Below are 19,251 nucleotides of genomic sequence, written 5' to 3'. Positions count from 1 at the left end.
AGAAGAGTGCAGAGCGGATTCAGGCAGTTTGACTCGATAGCGGCCGAGGCGAATCAGAAGTCCTGGAGAGGAAACCGCCAACAGCAAAAGCCGATATCGCGTAACGCACGGATCGCAGGACTGGAAGCGCTCCTCTCCCCCAGAACCGGAGACGCATCTGATCTGTCACATCTCTGCGCTCCCGTCTCTGTCTGCCACTGGGAGGCACAAACCCGGACATCGGCGGATATCCATCCTTTACACGACGGGCAGGGTGCGACTAACGGCGCAAAGCGTGGACTTGGCTGGGCAGTTTCCCTGCGGTCGAGGGCGCACTGGGCATGCACGGCGCATCAAGGCGCTTCTGGACGCGTTTTAAAGCGCATCTCACACGTGGGTCTCAGTGGTGCAGATACTGTTGCTCATTAACGACATCATTTAGAAAGCGCACAGTGTGTTATATATATTATTAATTATTATTTATTTATTAGCACGCGCCTTTGTCCAGGGCGACTTGCAACATACAAGAGCAATACAAAGTGCAATAATACAGTGCAGTTCAAGACACATTACATTTTACTAATTCAAATGTACACCAGTGTATAGGCGCATGGCAGTGCTCGGTCAGGTAGACTGTGTTAATAAACTGAAGATCCAGACAGACGACGCACCGAGCCGCACAGGTGCGCCCCTGAGCCCCAGCCCGGGAGACGGAGCACCGGTGCGGGTCAGAGCTGTGGCTCTATCTCCACAATGGACTCCGTTTATACTTTTAATATTAAACACATCAAATACGAAGCTTTTCTTTTTAAAAACCCGTTTTCAACTTATCATCATCATTATTATGATTAGGTTATTATTGCAGTTTTAGTAGTATTAGTAGTAGTAGTAATAATAATACTAAATGCAGTGTATCAGAGTACAATGCCTGTCTAAGAGTTGCGCTGCGCTCTTACTCGGGCTTCAGGGTTGAAGGCGCCAGGTAGCGCCGGCAGTCCCGGCGGGGGGTCCCGACACAGTCCCACACATCCCCCGTGAGCAGCTCCATACATGATACCGCACGACCGACCCACCGCTCTTCTGCTCCCGCAAGACGGCTGCAGGAGTCAGCAGGACCACGGTGCGTCTCCCACGCACTCATCCATCGACACACCTCGGCACAGACGGGCCAATGCGCACACCTCTCCGGGCTGACAACTGCGCCGCCTGCCGGACACAGCAGGTACCACAGCCGCTGGGGGGAGCGATTTAATATTATTCGCTATTCATTTAAAACTGGAAACAAAACCCGTTTGTTTAGGCAGCTGTCCAATGTGCCATACACTATTGCAAGAAATAAGACTGGTAAGAAATATAATTATAATAATCATAATATGTGTGATATACTGACCTGGTCATGCAAACCGCTCAGAAGCTTAATAACGGCGTATTCTATAGATAATTGAAACGCTGTATTGAAATTGCACACCGTCCTTATTCGAGATTTCTGGCCTTGGTAAATATCTATTTATAGACCAGCACTTTGCAGCAAAATGCAGCATTTTTGCTATTTATTTCATTTACTGTAATCACGTTCTTATTTGAGCTGAGGACACTGGCTAATGAAAACCTCACAGATTAGAAACACCTCAATTAAAACATCATAACCATAGATATTCCCAAAATCGTTTACTGATGCAACTACCGGTCTGTAACTCATCCCAAAGCAAACCCAGTAGAATACAAACCTATAATCTTATTAGAAGCCTAACTAAATTGGAAGCATGAAACCCAGAATAATCCTCAATAAAACATAACAATAATAGACCCAACCGTTTAAAATATATATTCTAAATGCATCAACGAATCTGTTACTCATCCCAAAGCAGCAAACCATAGAAACACAACCCTAACCTGATTACGAGCCCTAGTAACTGGATCTAAGAAAACCTTTAGCCCTAGCAGTCCTTATTAATGATGATTACAGTGTGTGTGTAGGGGGGGCAGCTCTTCAGAGACTAACTTTATTCAGGTGCAGCTTCATGCAATGCAATCACACTCACTGCTGCTCGCCTCAGGGCAGGTTACCCGCGGAGGACGTCGTTAACACCCGCAATTAGGAACTGAAAATCAGGCAGCAGCTGCAGCGTCTGGGCAGGCGGGCTGGGAGCAATGATTAAAAACACCGACAATAACACACGCAGGCACAGGGCTGACACAACTCCGCACAATGCACGAATAACAGTGTGTTTTGAGCAAACAAGCGTGTGTTAAAATGTATATTTAATGGTTATCTGTAGGCTCCCAAGCTACAAACAGCCCCGGGATAAAATAACACAGTGCCCTGGGCACACAGAGTCATCGTCCAGTGGGTGGGAAGAAGGATCTGCTATCACACAACCACCTGCCACGGAGCTCTGGGATATAAATCAGCGATGGGTGGGTGTGCTGGAGTATCGATCTGATCCAGGAATTAGTTCATTGTGAAGGGAAGATAATATCTGGGGACAGCATTTATTGACATTATTGACAAGTGCATCAATAGACTTTCATCACATGAAAAAAAAAACGGATGCATAGACTGATACATATTTTAGCTTTTCATTTGACATTTGGAGCATTTATATATAATTATGATTATATTCTTATAGAAATGCAACACGTGAGAGTTCAAGTGATTTGCTGAATGAAATGTAATCGTCTAATGTTCTGGAGCGAGAACAGTGTGTTGATGTTCTGCAGGTCGCTGTGTGGAACAGTGAGAACTCTGGGGATGGACAACTCTGTGACGCTGCTTGTGTGGAAAATCATTGTGTGCTCATCTGAGACCGAGAGGAGGAACAATCGCAGGACATCGACACTTTCTATATTGTGGCGTATTGTTGTTGTTTTTCAATCATCTTGTATTCACAGCACACGCTTATTTTCTGAAACGCAACGAGCAAGGACTGTGTGAGTCTGAGTCTTGGGCCACACCAGCACAGCACAGCACAATATAGCACAACACATGACAAACATCAAAATATAAGAAAGTGTCCAATCGAGAGGAGCCCATTCGCCCCATCGTGCTCGTTTGGTGTCCATTAATAACTCAGTGATCAAGGATCCTATCCAGTCTGTTTTTAAATGTTCCCAAATTGTCTCTTCAGCCACATCGCTGGGGAGTTTGTTCAGATTGTGACGCCTCTCTGTGTGAAGAAGTGTCTCCTGTTTTCTGTCTTGAATGCCTTGAAGCCCAATTTCCATTTGTGTCCCCGGGTGCGCGTGTCCCTGCTGATCTGGAAAAGCTCCTCTGGTTTGATGTGGTCGATGCCTTTCATGATTTTGAAGACTTGGATCAAGTCCCCACAGTCTCCTCTGTTCCAGGGTGTAATGGTTCAGTCCCCTCAGTACAGCACAGCACAGTGCCACCTTCCCCTGTGCTATGGCTCCCCTGCTGGCTGCTATTACCAGGCCATATCCTGCGGAGAGCCCCACGCCTGGGATCCGAGGTGGAACCGCACATGTCAGATCAGGGGCCCCTTTAAGTGTCACCTCCTAACATCTCACTAACTCATACTGAGGTGTTTGCAGTGCAGTGTTACATGGGCAGTTTTAATAATTCAGCTCGTTCCTGGGCTCTGTGTCTGGCTGAAGAGAATCCCCTGTGACTCCAGTCACAGCGCCGGCCCCCCGGGGGGCAGCATGGTCAGAGACACAGCGCCGGGCTGACGGGGGATCCACTGCGCAGCAGGTGAGCGCTGACACGCACCTCTAGGGGGCCTTTCTGGAGCGCTCTCCTGCACAGGCTTTCAATCTCCATATCTGCCCAGATTTCTACAGTGAAGATACGAGACTCTGAGGCATGTGTATTCGTGTATTTTTCTTTACTGCTAAGAGGGGCAAGCAAATTTTGTCAAACGGGCAAAGAAAGTTCTCAAAATAAAGACAGATTTCTAATGAAGTCAGATATATCAAAATCAGATCTAACCAGATCCATGTTGTTCCTGCTTTATCCTGTGGGTCCTGTTAGGAGACACCTGGATGGAATTATTATATTGATGATGTAGAAACCAAATGAGAAAGATGGTTATTTTACTAACTGCTCTAATTTCTGTGGAAGAGACCTCTGGCACTGACTACTGGTGAATTTACTGCCGGTATGTGTGCATGTGTGTTTTTCCTACAAAACAGTACTGTATTTGAAATGCTGGTACATATGTTTGGAGTGATAGAGACCCGTGGAGGCTACAGTTTGTCAGCCATCAAACATTTTAAACTCAAATTCAAGGAGCAGAGCCTGAGATCAGTCTTCTCTCTGTTCTCTTATTCCTTTTCACACCAACTGCTCGGCACCATTCTGACATTCTTTGAAAACACCAGCATCCAGAATCGGTGTCGCCCTCGTGTCACCTCTCCGCCTCGTGGCGTCAGACCCCGAGGCGTCTCTTCAATAAAATGTTTTCCTTCCCCGTCAGCCTCTCTGCCCAGCAATGGCTGGTAGAGGAGCCGAGCAGCGGGTGAACGGCAGGAGGGGCAGTTTTGGTGAGTCATTCACAATTGGTCTTGTGAAACATTCAACACAACAATGGCAGGCAGTCGTGTTGCTGTGAGAGGATGACGGAGGGAGAGAGCTGTATGCGCAGTTTGTAATTGCTGTTATATCTCCCTCAGTTTCGCTCTGATTGCTGTGTATTATTTGCAGAAGCCCGGGGGCCCAGCGCCGACTGAGCCGTTGCTCAGGACACTCAGATGAAATTGCAGTCTGCTGGGAGGCCGTGGAGAAATAAGAGCTGACTGTGTCCTGTGTTGTTTTAAAAGCTGCCAAACAGAAAGGTGCTGCAAATTCAATCGTTAGAGGACTTGAGAGGCTATTGTGAAGAAGCAGGAAAAGAGAGTCTTGCCTTGTTTCTGCTTTTCACCGGGAGTGATTTGTACGCCTCCATGGGTCTCATCAGAAACATGAGAGCATCTGATTTGCATTGGTGAATGAAAGCCTACAGCCCGTAGAACTGGTCCGGACCTACAGAATCACAAGTCAGTGTGGGGATCTGTTGGTAGGTGACCTATCTAGGTCCAATGCATGTCCAGGAGGCAGTGACCGGCGAATCAGTGCGTGACCAGCTGTGAGGGGTGTCTGTCTGTGTGAGTGCTCACCCTTGGGGTACAGACCAAATTAAGCAATGGACCAGAACAGCCTTGGCAGCAATAAAACAGAACAGACTCGGTCACTACTCATATGAAGCAAAACAGGCCAGATTGGAAAAGGCAGACAGATGGAGAATTGGAATATAATAAATAATTAGTCATTTAGCAGATGCTTTTATGCACAGCAATTTCCTGAGACTAAGGGGGTGAGCTGTGCATTAGCAGCTAGTGCTGTGAAGTCACTTAAACAGGAGCGTTGAGTTTGTTTTGGAAGCTGCAGAACAAGCAGCCCAATCGGTTCGCTCATGGTGACACAGCAAGGCAGTGGAGGAGACACGAGCCTCCAGGGAAGACCCCTAAACTGAGCCACTGGACCCCCGAGCTCTGCAATGGCTGGAAATACATCTTTGGGTCTTCAATAATGGAAGCAGAAAGTATAGGAAATGCGATGGCATGCAATACAAATGTATACATTTCAACATAAATATAAATCACTGACGTAGATGTGCCTGAGGCAACTTAATATATATACAGTGCATTTGAAAGTTATACTTCAAAACTTTTGCCAATTGATATGGAAATATTCAGCTGGTATCAGACTCATGCCTTTAATATCATCCAGTCAGATGAACACTTACCGGCAGGTACTCTCACATAATTTGGACCTGGAGAGCAAAAATAAACACAATCTGCTATTTTTAGTTTGTCTGTACTTCTGATATGGATATTAATATGAATATTTTTATACAGGATCATTAATATTTAATATCCCAGTTCAGAGAAAGTGAAATCACTTTGAATGTTCGTGTTTGTTTGTGTGAAAGGTACCTCTCGCTTGCAGAAACCCAACTCTTCCTAAATACTGAGACGCGCCGATCAGTCCTGTCTGCAGTAAGAATATCTGCAATGTCACAGAGCTGAGGGGAGACTCGCTGTCAGGTGTTCATGTATCACTGGCTGGAGCTCTTATCGTCCAGAAGAATGGGTGATATATGTGGCATCCCTGGAAGAACTCCCCTCCACAGGGAGAGGGAGAAGGCTGGCGGGTCTGTGCGCATTTCCCCAGCTCCTGATATAGAGAGATGCAGCTGAGAGACCAGGATAAACCTGAATCAGGAAAATCAGAGAGACCAAGCGCCATCATTTCAACAGCAATGAAAACTTCTCACCTCTATAAGACATTCTCCCCTCCTAAACGATTGCCTTCAGCTTCACGGTATACAATGTCAAAAGCCACTCTGTGCTGTCACCACCGTCACCGGCTATTTCAAGCTTTGTTAAGTGGGTCAAGATGACATTCCAATTAATATCTGCTTTTTCCCCCTGCTGCAATAAAAAGAAGAAAAGATCCTGATTAATCCTCTCAGTGTCTTTGGGAGACAGATCTTCATTCAGTAATCACTGACAGAGTCTGGGTGTGAGTGTGTGTGTTTGTTTTCACTCCTGAAACTCACCACTATTGTTTGTAATGCTCTCAGAAAGGTGTCACATATCATCACATCATTATGAAGTATAATGCCAATGTTACATTCTTAAAGTATCTTCCAGTTATTCTATACTGCCCTAATGTAGGCATTCTCTTTACTGGTTCTGAAAATTGATCCCTTTAATTGTTTTCCAGTTTCGCTATGTAATTCCTGGTTTTGGAGCTATATTATAATTGGCCATAATGTCTAGATTATGCAGGCTGTTTGTGGCACATTTTTAAACCATGAAGTGCCTGCCCTTCGTCAGTTAAGAGCTGCATTTGCATATATATTAAATGAAAGAAATGCACTGTAATCATGAAAACACCAAGGCACGGCTCTAAACCCTGTGCATTTCACAACCCCTGTGAATGGTGGGCGAGGCTCTTGTGTGAGCGCAGGAGGGCTGCACAATAGACATCCCCCAGACGGCACCGCAACAGCAGAGAGGCGCTGGGTGCGCTAGAGCGAAAGTCATAGAAATCTCTTATTAAACCAAATTATAGCCTTCTAGCACTCTGTTCAAAAGGTGGGTGAAAACAATGGCCTTGCACTTCAATTTAATAACTAATAACACAGGCTGGAAGAAAAACAGATAGTGTTTCTGAAAAGGCACATGTGCTTGTCGTTTATGCAATAAATAAGCACCTCTCTTGCTGTGCAGGGTCAACGCAGAGACAGACCCAGAACCGGGCCGATCCAGGGAACAGGAGACACTGATCCAGCTGAAATTTCTGCTGACAAGCCCCACAGCACGAGTGTTCTCTGCCGGGCCTCTCCTCTCCCTCTCTGAGAAACTGCACCTGCGGGCTCCTGCTCTGGATTACTGCATTTGTTCTCACGAGAAGCGTCTTATTTTATTTTAGCTCAGCAGATCGTGCCAACAGAACAGTGCTGAGACTTAAAATTAACAATTGCCCAACAGAAGGCCTACACAGTCCTGCCCAGCTCAGAGAAACAGGTCCGCAGACTCATACAGAAGCAGTTTATCTCTGAGTTTGTGCCAACAAAAGGCTTAGGTTGGGCGACTGAATTAGAAAACCCTCTTCTGCTGCCAGAGTTGAATGCCTTAGGAACTCACAGCCCTGTCTGACAGCTGTAGGTGCAGGGACTCACATAGCAAAGCCATTTAGGATATTACTCGGCAAGCGACACCCACACCCTAATCTCCATTTACTAACGTGGTTTATAAACTCGTGCCAGATGTGGGACCAGATAAGCAATGGGCGAGAGCTGCGGTACAGAAGGAGCAGGTTGCGTTAGATTTGCTGATAATTAATTATTAATAATTGCGTTCAGCGGAGGAGGAACACAAATTGCCAGGAGCTGTCAGTCCGTGCAGTGAATAGGGATGCCTGGCTCTCAGGTAACCAGGTTTGCTGAAGTCGGTCGGACAGGAAGGCCCATCGCGGTGCTGTGCACCACACGCGTGACGCAGACTTTCTTCTTCAGCGTTAATGCCCGGAACGGAAGACAATACCAGCTCCCGAGTTAACAGAGACCTTGCACTCTTACTCTTTCATGAGGAACAGTGTAACTGTTACACAAACTTGGCAAACGCAAACAAAAACAAGAATCTGTGTCCCTGTCTGCTATTCGATCAACCTTGGCAATGAAGAGTGAGCAGGCTGGGTGGGAGGCAAGGCTGAGGATCTGACAGACATGTGTCATGCGTTTACCCGTGATAATACCGACATTTTAAGATTAAGTGAGCTTGAAGAGACAGATGAAGGGGGACAAAGCATTCACCCTAATAGACAACTGGCAGGATTACACAGAGGTGAACTTTTAACACAGTTAAACCTCTCAAATACGTGAAATGAAACCTGTAAAACACCCACCCACACAGACAGGAGCAGACAAATCATTTAATAAACACCTTTTAATGAACATTTACAATCCATTCTTCGGGTTTCATATATATATATTCAGTATATATGTATATTCTGTACCCCATCTGCTTGGGTGAGCTACATGAAGTACAAGCGCCTGACGACAGTGGGCGGGTGTCAGGTCAGGTCTATGAAGAGACACAGCGCCCCGAAACAGGACCAAACCTTCCAGGTGTGTCGTCTGCTTCACACCATCATCATCAATTCAATTACAGCAGCCTGCACTTCATCAGCACGCCAGCATCCCTTTATTTCCATAGAGGTTCACAATTTACCACAAATAAAAAGAAACAAAATTCGCTGCTTTGCAGAGACGCATCCTGTTTGTCGCTCACAGCAGCGCATGCAGTGTATGTGATTCCGCCTCGACGCAGCCTTTTCTGCACGTCGAGGAGTTGTGCTTGAGATCCGTTGTTGAGACAACGTGCCACACTGACTGTGCCACTAGTGAACCAGCAGATACACAGGACTAGTGCAAATACCAGGAAACCACTGCGCAACAACACAAATGTACAAAATTCAGGACACATAGGATGAGAAAACATTGCAGTCCCTTCACACCAGCACTGCGCCACTGTGGTGACCGGTTGCGAAAACACACTCCCTTCATAACGGCTCTGTCTGTACCCCCCCATGCAGGGCCACTGTAGGGCCCCTCTGTACACTGCAAAGTCTGAATGGAGATCAATCAGGGGCCAGCCCCTACAGCCTTTTGCAAAATACCATTTAAAAATACATTTCCCGTCTCTATCTGTACACACATAGGAAATAAACACACAGACGCGTTCACGCAATCGTATATAATACTAAGTGCAGTTTTATACCCCGTGTGCAGAATATCTGCGCCTGGAACACAGAGACGAGCTGCCCTGTGTTGTGGACACAGCAAGGGGGTGCATTAAAGACATTAGTGCCCCGACGCCCACCTGTCACCCATGATGCCCCTCTGTGTGAAGCTACAGACAGACCATGCTCTTCCTGATATGTTAGATGAACAGTCCTATTATTGTTGTTTAAATTACACTACTATTATCCTTCGACACAAGGTCTTTAAAGCAATAATATATATACAAACACATACTGTAAATTAAATATTATAAATATACATTTATAATATGTATACATTTATGCGTCTATAAATGTACATATATACGTATATACATATATATCTATATATATATAGACGCACACACACACATATTAAACTAATTTCCCACATTTTGGGAGTTCAATAAGTTGTGATTTTGGCTGCTATGTGTTCCCTTTGTCTTTGCTGTCAGTTATAATCGCTACCCTGCCTGACAGACACACTGCGCAAAGTGTGTGAAGCGTATAAAACTGCTGAAATACACTGTTTATATAATGTAAAGCATAATTGAATAACAACCAAAAAGAGCAATGTTGTGGGTCTGTGTTGGGTCTGTGTTGGGTCTGTATTGGCTATGATTGTGAAGCGTCTCCCTGCCCCCCCCCTACACACGCTGTGCACACAGGCGCCCTCAGGCCTATCTGTTGATGGAGCCATCGGGGGAGAGGTAGGCCAGGGGCGGCGACTCGACGAAGGGCTCCCCGGTCTTGTCCTCGCGCAGGGAGGACGCCTGGTCCGACACCGAGGAGAAGGACAGGTGGTCGTGCTCCAGGATGGTGACGCGGTCCTCCGGCTTCTCCTTCTTCAGGTAGAACATCTTCCTGAAGTGCTTGAGCTGCTGCAGCTCACAGAAGGTCTCCAGCACCACCAGCATGGCGATCAGACCCAGCAGCAGGTACACTGGCAGAGACACAATGCACACTCAGAGACCGCACACTGACCACACACACACATTACTCAGCACTGCACAGTGTCGCAACCAGACACTGCTAAGCATTGCACAATGACACAATTACTTGTTGCTCGTAGGCCACAGCATGTGCACACATACCCTTAAACATGCTCACACGCACACACACCCTTAAACACGCACTGAAACACATTTGAGCCCAGGACACTCACATGTGATTCCCACTTTGTAGATCTCTCTGAACCTTTGGTTGTAGCCCTCGCCTGGCACGTAGTCCCCCAGGCCGATGGTGCTGAGCGAGATGAAGCAGAAGTAGAAGGACTCCAGGAAGTTCCAGTTCTCCTCCAGGGCGGAGAAGATGGCAGCAGGGATGAGGAAGAAGCAGGAGGTGGTGATGAAGGCCAGCAGGATGGCGTGCACCATCCCCACCAGGGCCTTGGACAGGCCCCAGCGCGTGTGCACGTACTGCACGGGCCGCCTGGTGCTGAACACCATGATGCGCTGCACCACGGCCGTGAGGAACAGCAGGGTGAAGGGGATGCCGATCACGGAGTACACGATGCAGAACGCCTTCCCTCCGTCAGACAGGGGCGCCGTGTGGCCGTAGCCTGCAACGAGCACATGCACATGAAGACGACGCAACAGCATGGACATGAGCAGACACAGATGGACACAGACACAGGCTGTCAGAGGAAGAACACACACACATCACACTGCTCCTCCCCAGTGGGAAGTCAATTAAACTTTCCATTAGCACAACATGCTAAATGAATAATTTTCTGCATGAATCGTTCTGAAACCCTGTTGCCAGAGGAGCTCTGATCAGCGCAGCTCTGCAGTTCAGATAACAGAGATGATCTCTCGTGACAGGCAGGAGTGTGGGAGCCGGGCGTCTGCTGACCCCGGGAGTCACCCCTTTGCGTCCGAGCCCATGCAGAGCCCGGGCAGCAGAGAGGCACGGACTGAACCCGGCACTCACAGCACCCAGACCACACAGAACGCAGGCGGCCGGGTGACGCTGGACTGAATCTGCACTTCCTCCTCAAGGTTAAAGTCACAGAACGCACCTTCACTATGACATTTAACCTACAGGATCTTTTTCAGTGATTCCACCGGCACGGTTCACTTCAGCAATCGTTGTTCTTTCAATGAACAATATCTGAGAGAAACTGATACTTTTTTAATCTAAAAATTTAAGTGTGTTGTATTTTAAAAATGTAGGATTTTATCAATCTACTTTCAAGGTCACTGAACGTTTAAACCCAAGTAAATAGATGACCGTGCTGGCGAATGCTTCTGAGAAAACCACACAGCGCTGCAGTTCCTCTTCCTCCACCCCGATACAGATGGCTCTGGGTGGCTGCTTATGAAAGCACAGCTCACTTCTGCCCAAGACAATCACAGCTCTGGGTTTCGAATCCATCGCTACACCCAGATCATTTCCCATTTTAGCTTTACTTTGTAATGAGTGTTATACTACTTCCAAGCCACACAGTTAATGGAGTTGATATGTACAGCGTTTTTTAAACAACCCTTCCATGTGACCCATTGTATTTGAACTATTTTGTGAAAGGTGTGACCGTGTGGCCAATCTTTTGAGTAGAGAAAGCCCTGAATGGCACATGAGTTCATCCTCTGTGGTGAAATGCTTCCACACATGACAATGAACCCTCCTAGTGTTTTGTCCCTCTGTAGGGATGGTGACAGGGAGGATAAATGCCTTTAATTCGGCTGAACAGGATCTGCCAGTTGTGTTAACACATTGTGTTGGCACACAGCAGAGCTCTGAGCAGACCTGGGGGTGGCTGTCTATAATGCACTTCAGTGTGACTGCTGTGCTCTGGGGCCAGGCAGTGTGTGGATGGAGGGGCTGCACACCTGGTTAATGACAAACCACATGCACGTCAACAGTGCCCAGCCCAGGCAGGGCGTTCAGTTCCCAGCCCAGGCAGTGTGCTGGCCTGCCATTGTGCGCTTGTGTGCCCTGTGATCCGGCTCGGGTTTCCTCCGCAGTCGCACAGCAATGCGGGCAGGTTTGCGCCCTGGCGCTCCCAGGTGTCGGGTTACACATGCAGGTGCTCGAAACCAGGCTGAGCCAGCGGGAACGGAAACTGTTTCCATATAACGTTAGTGCTACAATATACAGTAGTTTCCATATAGCTTTCACCCACAGCGACCTGAGCAACAATGTCACACACATTCAAACACATACACAGACACAATATAGTCGCGAAACACATTCCCAGATAGCGTGCGGTTCTGTTTCAAATGACCAGGAAAAACAAACAAGCGATGCGCTTATATATGGAAATACATGTGAATAATTATGCGTGTGTGTTTGTATATATATATATATATATATATATATATATACATACACACACACACACACACACACATGCATACATACACACACAGACACACATAATTATTCACATGCATTTCCCTTTTGCAGTTAAGCAAACACCACTTTCGTTATCGGTGTATCCGTCCCGCTGTGTCTGTCTGTCTGTATCAGTGTGTGTGTTTGGATGTGTGTTTGTTTCTGTCTCTGTCTATATCTGTCTGTCTGTCTGTATCAGTGTGTGTGTTTCTGTCTCTGTGTCTATATCTGTCTGTCTGTCTGTATCAGTGTGTGTTTGGATGTGTGTTTGTTTCTGTCTCTGTCTATATCTGTCTGTCTGTCTGTATCAGTGTGTGTGTTTCTGTCTCTGTGTCTATATCTGTCTGTCTGTCTGTCTGTATCAGTGTGTGTATCGGAGTGCGTGTTTGGATATGAGTGTTTCTGTCTCTGTGTCTATATGTCTGTCTGTCTGTCTGTATCAGTGTGTGTGTTTCTGTCTCTGTGTCTATATCTGTCTGTCTGTCTGTATCAGTGTGTGTGTGCGCTGGTTTCCTGGCCGCCTCTGCCGGCTCGACGGCTCTGCTCACCGGTGGTGGACAGCACGGTGCTGGCGAAGAACAGGGCCGAGGTGAAGTCCCAGTTCCAGTTGGCCGAGGCGTTGTTCAGCACCGACACCCCGTAGTTGCTGGCCTCCAGCGCCCGGGCCAGGAACTCCTCCAGCCGCTCCTCCGACAGGCACTCGTGGTCCTGCAGGAACTGGCGCTTGACCTGGCGCAGCTCCTGGCGCAGCAGGTCCTCGTAGGGCAGCTCGACCGAGGAGAAGACCACGGCCCCGAAGACCAGGTACAGCGCGTAGCCCAGCGCCAGCAGCACGAAGTACCAGGCCGATCTGTTGCTCTGGATGAGCCGCACACACGAGTTGCTGCTCAGGGACTGGAGCATCTTCGCTCGGGCGGATGTCTGAGCTGGACGGGTGACGGCGCTGCGGGTCTCGGCGATGCCTGTGCGCCGGCGGCCGTGTCTCTGCCTCCCTCTCTGCCGGTGCCGAGGCTCGCTGATGTGGCGATGACTTCAGCGTGACGTCGCGGCTGCTCAGCCCAGGTAACAGGAGGAGGCGGCGGCCAGCGGCTTCCTTAGCGACCGGGGGACGGAGCGGCGCAGCAGCTCCCACTGCGCATGCGCCGCCGCTGCGCCGGCACTGTAATTATGTATGATTCAGTATCATTTCTCTAAGGAAGTCCCCTTTATAGTGTGCAGAAATGCGGGGTGGGGGTATGCATAGAAAACACACGTGGGCTGGCATAGAAATAGACACATACGTGTGATAAAATACATGGATGTATCCTTTCTGTTGTGTGTGAGATCATACACGGTTGCTCAGACACTGGGTCGCCGCAGTGGCAGAGCAGGTGGCCAGCACTGGCAGGGCTGCAGTTCAGTGCTGCCATGGTCTCTGTGAACTGGCACCAGCAGCTGCCTGTGTGGGCGCAGGGCTGTGCAGAGCAGGGCTGTGCTGAAGGAGCAGAGACATGTTACAAACGTGTCCCGGTTGTTTTTCGTAATACTGAGGTTTCAACAGGAAACTCCCACGCCTCTGAAATTCAGACCTCTAATATGCCATGACGAAAACGAAAAGGCATTGCTCCAAAGCTGCAAACTACAGTTGATGACCTTTGTTTTGCTTTTATCCAGTGACTATGGAAAGACAGGCCGATAAGCGAGAGACTGCAGTTGAGCGAGATTAACAACCCAGACCTGTCTTTTAAGACCAGAGCTTAGCTGACAAGACTAAAGCAACGATTCAGGCTTGCCAGTACTGTGTTCGCATTGCATTATGAACAGCAGTTGAATAACTGGCTCTTGGGAATGTGAGTGTCACTGTTCTGCAATGTTCATATAGGGTTTGCATGCTTTGTCTCTGATGTCATGCTCCGCACCCCTCCGCCCAGGGAGCCCAGGGTTAATAGACTGACTGACTGGATCTCCATCCAGCCTCCTGATGCCCACCCTGCCCTGCTCTGTGCACAGCTCTCCAGCACTCTAATTAAATGAATAAATGAACACACCAATACATTCATCAGCCCTATTAACAAAGCTAGCCACGCCTGTTAATTAGCACGTGTTTGACTTCTCCTACCCCTTTCATTTCTCACAAAAGTGAAGACTTGATTTAGGGACCACACAGTCCACGGGGCCCAACCCATCATTAATAATCTAATTAAACAACTAGTTCAGCAACATCGTACAGCAGATTAAATCTCGATGAAACAAGGTCACCACGTCTCAGACTCCTGTCAGCGCTCGTCCACCATCTCTGTGCATCAGCTTCAGTTTGTCTGGCTTTTCTAACGTATGTAACTGGCTGCACAGTGTCATTTTTAAATATGTGCACCCCCGAGTGAAGCTTGATTTTGTAGCAGCTCCTCATGACCCAGCAGCCACAGCCGAGCACAGCTAAAAGCACCGTAATTGCCTGCTCTACTTTCCTCTACTGGCAGTGGCCTGGTTTTCATTTTTAGCTCGAGGGCATAAAGCGGCATAAAGATTGAATAGATAGATAGATAGACAGATAGATAGATAGATAGATAGGATAATAAGGAATAATATTAATAATAATGACAGTACCTTTTGCATAAATTATTATTGAAAATCTATTATTATATATGGTAGAATAATAATAATTAAATTGCATGAGGTTCTGCTAGATGGTAGGGAGGGACAATGAGAATCTTGTTCATGGGTTTATGTTTCATAATTCACCCTGGACAAGGGCGTCTGCTAAGAAATAAATAATAATAATAACAACAACAACAAAAACAACCACAATAATAATAATAATAATAATAATAATAATAATAATAATAATAATAATAATAATAATTGGCTGTCTTGGAAATTATATAAGTACAGTTCAAAGTATCACTTGTGTGTTTCTTGAATTATCTCTCATTTCCCAGAGTTATACTATGAGACTTTGAGTCCATAATCAGCACTGATAAAGATAAGCTGCAGTGTGGACTGGGGACTGGGCGTGTCAGGGGGCTGTCTGGACCCAGCACTGTGGGGACGGATGCTAGGCGTGTCAGGGAGCCGGGCCGTCCTCCAGGACAGGACATCCTGCTGGTGTCGATATCTGTGAGCTGCTGGAGACAGAACCAGCATGCAGGCTGGCACTACACTTATTTATTCATGTGTTTATTTTCAGTACATTTCATTTTAAAGTGTTGTCATTCCAAACGTGCTGCTGTGTATTTTTGCTCTGCATTAATATTACCTCCTACCATCTGTCTCCCTTCTTCATGTTTACAAGTATGTGCACACAACCTATGCAACAAAATAGTCACATCTATAGTCAAACACATACACAATCACAAACAAACACCTATATAGCACACAGGGAAATTACAAATCCTGATAAATGGGAAGAAAAAACAATATATGTATGTACGTTTTTATATATTTTTAAGTCTGTTTGGAATTGCTCACTGTCTTCTCAGGTAAGATCAATGGTGCTGAGCTGAGGACCATGAATTAAATATGAAGCTCCTATCGTTTCTCTACTGAAAGGGATTCTTCAGATGCTGATTATTCAGAACTTTCTTTTTTTCAGAGCTCCTATAACTAATGATCATTGCAGGGGCTGTCCATTGCAAATGATCCAGAATGTGTGGGGATGAATCATAAACCAGGAATAATTACACACGAGAAGAGCTTAAAAGAAAATATAACAGGTGCAATTGAAATATTTTAAAGAGAGATTAAAGGCTCTTTGTTCGTTAAGGAGGTGGGCAAATGACAGAGTGTCACTGTACATGTCTCTCTCTATTTATATATATCTTTTTCATCTTCTAGGTCTTTTGTCATCCCTTGATATCCATTCAAGAGCTTCCTTTGTCCATCTTTGATCTGTTCTTCAATGTGTCCAGCCACATGCCATTTTAACATTTTCACCCTGTCAACGATGTCACATTTTTTCGTTTGTTCTCTGATCTTTCAAAATCTCTTATTATATCAAATATCAAATCAAATACTTTTCTCTTCTGGCAAATGGGTGCAGCGTTCTGGTTCTTTCCAAGGCACTGCATCCCATTTTCACTCTTCTTTTGATTTCTCACCTCTCCAGTCATCTCCACAGTCACCCTCACCGCTCTTCAATGGTCCAGAGTCACACTTAGTCAGATAAAGCTGAACAGAGATAAAGTTGGCTGTTTCAGGGGAGCTGATTCACAGAGACAAGATGATGCTGCTGCTGATACATGAGTCTGGCCATCAGTAAGCTATGACTTCCTCCTGCCTTGGTCTAGTGCCAACTGATGCTCTGTTCCCCAGAATAGACGTGCTCTGTGGCTCCCGTTACTTCCAGGCGCCGTGCTGGGAATCGGACCCTCTCACGGGCCCTCGGGCATCAAGTCAGCCAAGGATGTTCCAAAGGAGCTTTAGTTTAGTGCTCGTGTTCAAGTTTGTATCAAAAGTAATTCTGATATTCATTTGTATTTGTTGTTAATTTTCTTTTAGTTTTTCTACTTTTCTTACCAGTCTTTGCACTCTGTTCCGATCACTTCCCAGCATCAGCACCAGAGGGCACCACTTCCCTCCCCGCAGCAGGAAAAACCTGTCCAGTGTCCTGCCTCTCTGAAGGCATCTCCACACGCAAACCGATACACCTGACAGCGCTGTTGGAAACACAACTGGGAAGGATGCCAGAGAGCAGGTGACCGTGCGCCGCCTCCATTTGGTAAAATAACCTGTCCTGTGTTCAGACACAGTCCGTTGTGCTGACGTACGCATTTTGGTCGGGAATTTAAGCCAAAGAAGTCATTCGGTTACCCAGCATGCAACAAACAGATTGTAGGTGCAGTTGTTTGACATGAAACAGGAGTCTAATTACTGTGTAATACGACATTGTACTTAATCACTTCTAATCCGATTAAACACACAGGCTCAGATCATTAGTTCCAGTTGGTCTATAGCATTTTGAATAATGAATCTGTTGCTGTATAACCTGTGAATGCGTTCCAGCTCTTTAGCATTGCAGTCACTTACAGGCACAAGCTTAGAACTGCCTTTAAACGGGACGCACGACTGCTCTGGAGCTCTTTCATATTTTATTGGTCACCTGTGGCCCATAGTCTGCTGGCCCAGAACGGGCTGCTGCGTCTCACAATATGTCAGCTCTGAGGCACAGTCGGCACCTGGGAGCCGATCTGTTCCTTCCTCTGCGGCCTGTCATCGCATCACAGAGGGACACCCAGAGTCCTACGGTTTCTCCAGCGCACAGAGGACTGGAGTGTCCCGGACCAGACAGTTACTGTTTTTCTTCCCAAATAAAACTGAAGGGCTCCTCATGTCCAAATGAGAGGAGGCCATTTGCCCCATCGTGCTCGTTTGGTGTCCATTAATAACTAAGTGAACTAACAGCTCCAGTCTGTTTTTGAATGTTCCCAAATTGTCTCTTCAGCCACATCGCTGGGGAGTTTGTTCAGATTGTGACGCCTCTCTGTGTGAAGAAGTGTCTCCTGTTTTCTGTCTTGAATGCCTTGAAGCCCAATTTCCATTTGTGTCCCGGGTGCGTGTGTCCCTGCTGATCTGGAAAAGCTCCTCTGGTTTGATTTGCTTGATGCCCTTCATGATTTTGAAGACTTGGATCAAGTCCCCACGTAGTCTCCTCTGTTCCAGGGTGAAAAGGTTCAGGTCCTCAGTCTCTCAGTAGGACATTCCCTTCAGACCTGGAATAAGTCTGGGTGCTCTCCTCTGAACTGCCTCTAGAGCAGCGATATCTTTCTTGAAGTGTGGAGCCCAGAACTGTCCACAGTATCCAGATGAGCTCTAACTAGTGCATTGTACAGTCTGAACATCACTGCCCTTGTTCTCAATTCTACACTTTTGACAATATACCCTAACACTCTGTTTGCCTTTTTTATTGCTTCCCCACATTGCTTGGATGGAGAATGTGGACTCCTCACTTAGACTCCTAGGTCTTTTTCAGAGACGGTGTGGTAATGATGCTGACGGTGTGTGCTGTGCAGTGGTGCGGCGCAGTTACCCGTCAGCAGCCACTCAAACCAGCATGGCTCTCTGTGCTGGGCATGGAGAGGTTTTAATGAGCCTCCCTTCGTTGTCACGGCCCTGTGAGTTTGCTCTCTGCCCCCCAGGGATCCTGCATGCTGACCGGCCAGCCCTCCGAGCAGGGGCGAGTATAGGACCACAACACAACGTCACACTCCTGTGTTCCTGTAACCCTCTGGAGATGGGCAGCTCCGGCTCTCAGGGCCTTCTGATGCAGGTAACACGTTTAATTCATTTAATTGAGTACAGTCCACAGCAGCTGCACATCCTTATTTCAGTATCAAATGATAGATCAGAAGATGTGAGCGTCTCAGGGGGGTCTAATGAAGGAGGGGGGTGAGCCTTCATTTAATTTCCTGTGCAGATCTGACAGCTCTGCCTGCTAACTGTAATTGGATCAGTGACCGAGGGACTCCTCTCCTCTCTCTCACACTCTGTGTATAAATGAAAGAGTCTCTTGACCGCTGTCTGTGGTGCAGACTGGGAGATGACAACAGTGGGGGGGGGCACTGCTGAGTGCTGTCCTAATAGGAGTCTCGGCCCCGTGGTCACATCTCAGGGCTCGGTTTCTCCCCCTGCCATTACGCTGAGGCACAGAAGAAGTGACAGCACAGCTCTGC

General features: G+C 47.1%; 2 protein-coding genes across 2 annotated transcripts in view; both read right to left on the bottom strand.

Moving 5' to 3' along the window:
- slc35f3b (solute carrier family 35 member F3b) overlaps window positions 1-1,206 on the bottom strand; it is a 36,212-nt gene extending 35,006 nt beyond the window's left edge. Inside the window, exon 1 of the mRNA XM_066696977.1 lies at window positions 936-1,206. Coding sequence (XP_066553074.1) covers window positions 936-1,120 — 185 coding nt within the window. The 5' untranslated portion in view covers window positions 1,121-1,206. The remainder of the gene's footprint in view (window positions 1-935) is intronic.
- A 7,212-nt stretch (window positions 1,207-8,418) lies between these two features.
- Window positions 8,419-13,729, bottom strand: kcnk1b (potassium channel, subfamily K, member 1b). The gene is made up of 3 exons (XM_066696885.1): window positions 13,153-13,729; window positions 10,434-10,829; window positions 8,419-10,211 (listed from the first exon to the last, which is right to left on the bottom strand). Exons 1-3 carry the CDS (start codon window positions 13,505-13,507, stop codon window positions 9,949-9,951), a joined length of 1,014 nt encoding a protein of 337 aa, XP_066552982.1. The 5' UTR covers window positions 13,508-13,729; the 3' UTR covers window positions 8,419-9,948.
- Between the last annotated feature and the right edge of the window lie 5,522 nt (window positions 13,730-19,251).

The sequence above is a fragment of the Amia ocellicauda genome, chromosome 23 (genome assembly GCF_036373705.1).
Source record: "Amia ocellicauda isolate fAmiCal2 chromosome 23, fAmiCal2.hap1, whole genome shotgun sequence".
Taxonomy (NCBI): domain Eukaryota; kingdom Metazoa; phylum Chordata; class Actinopteri; order Amiiformes; family Amiidae; genus Amia; species Amia ocellicauda.
This window is presented reverse-complemented; position numbering and strand designations above follow the sequence as displayed.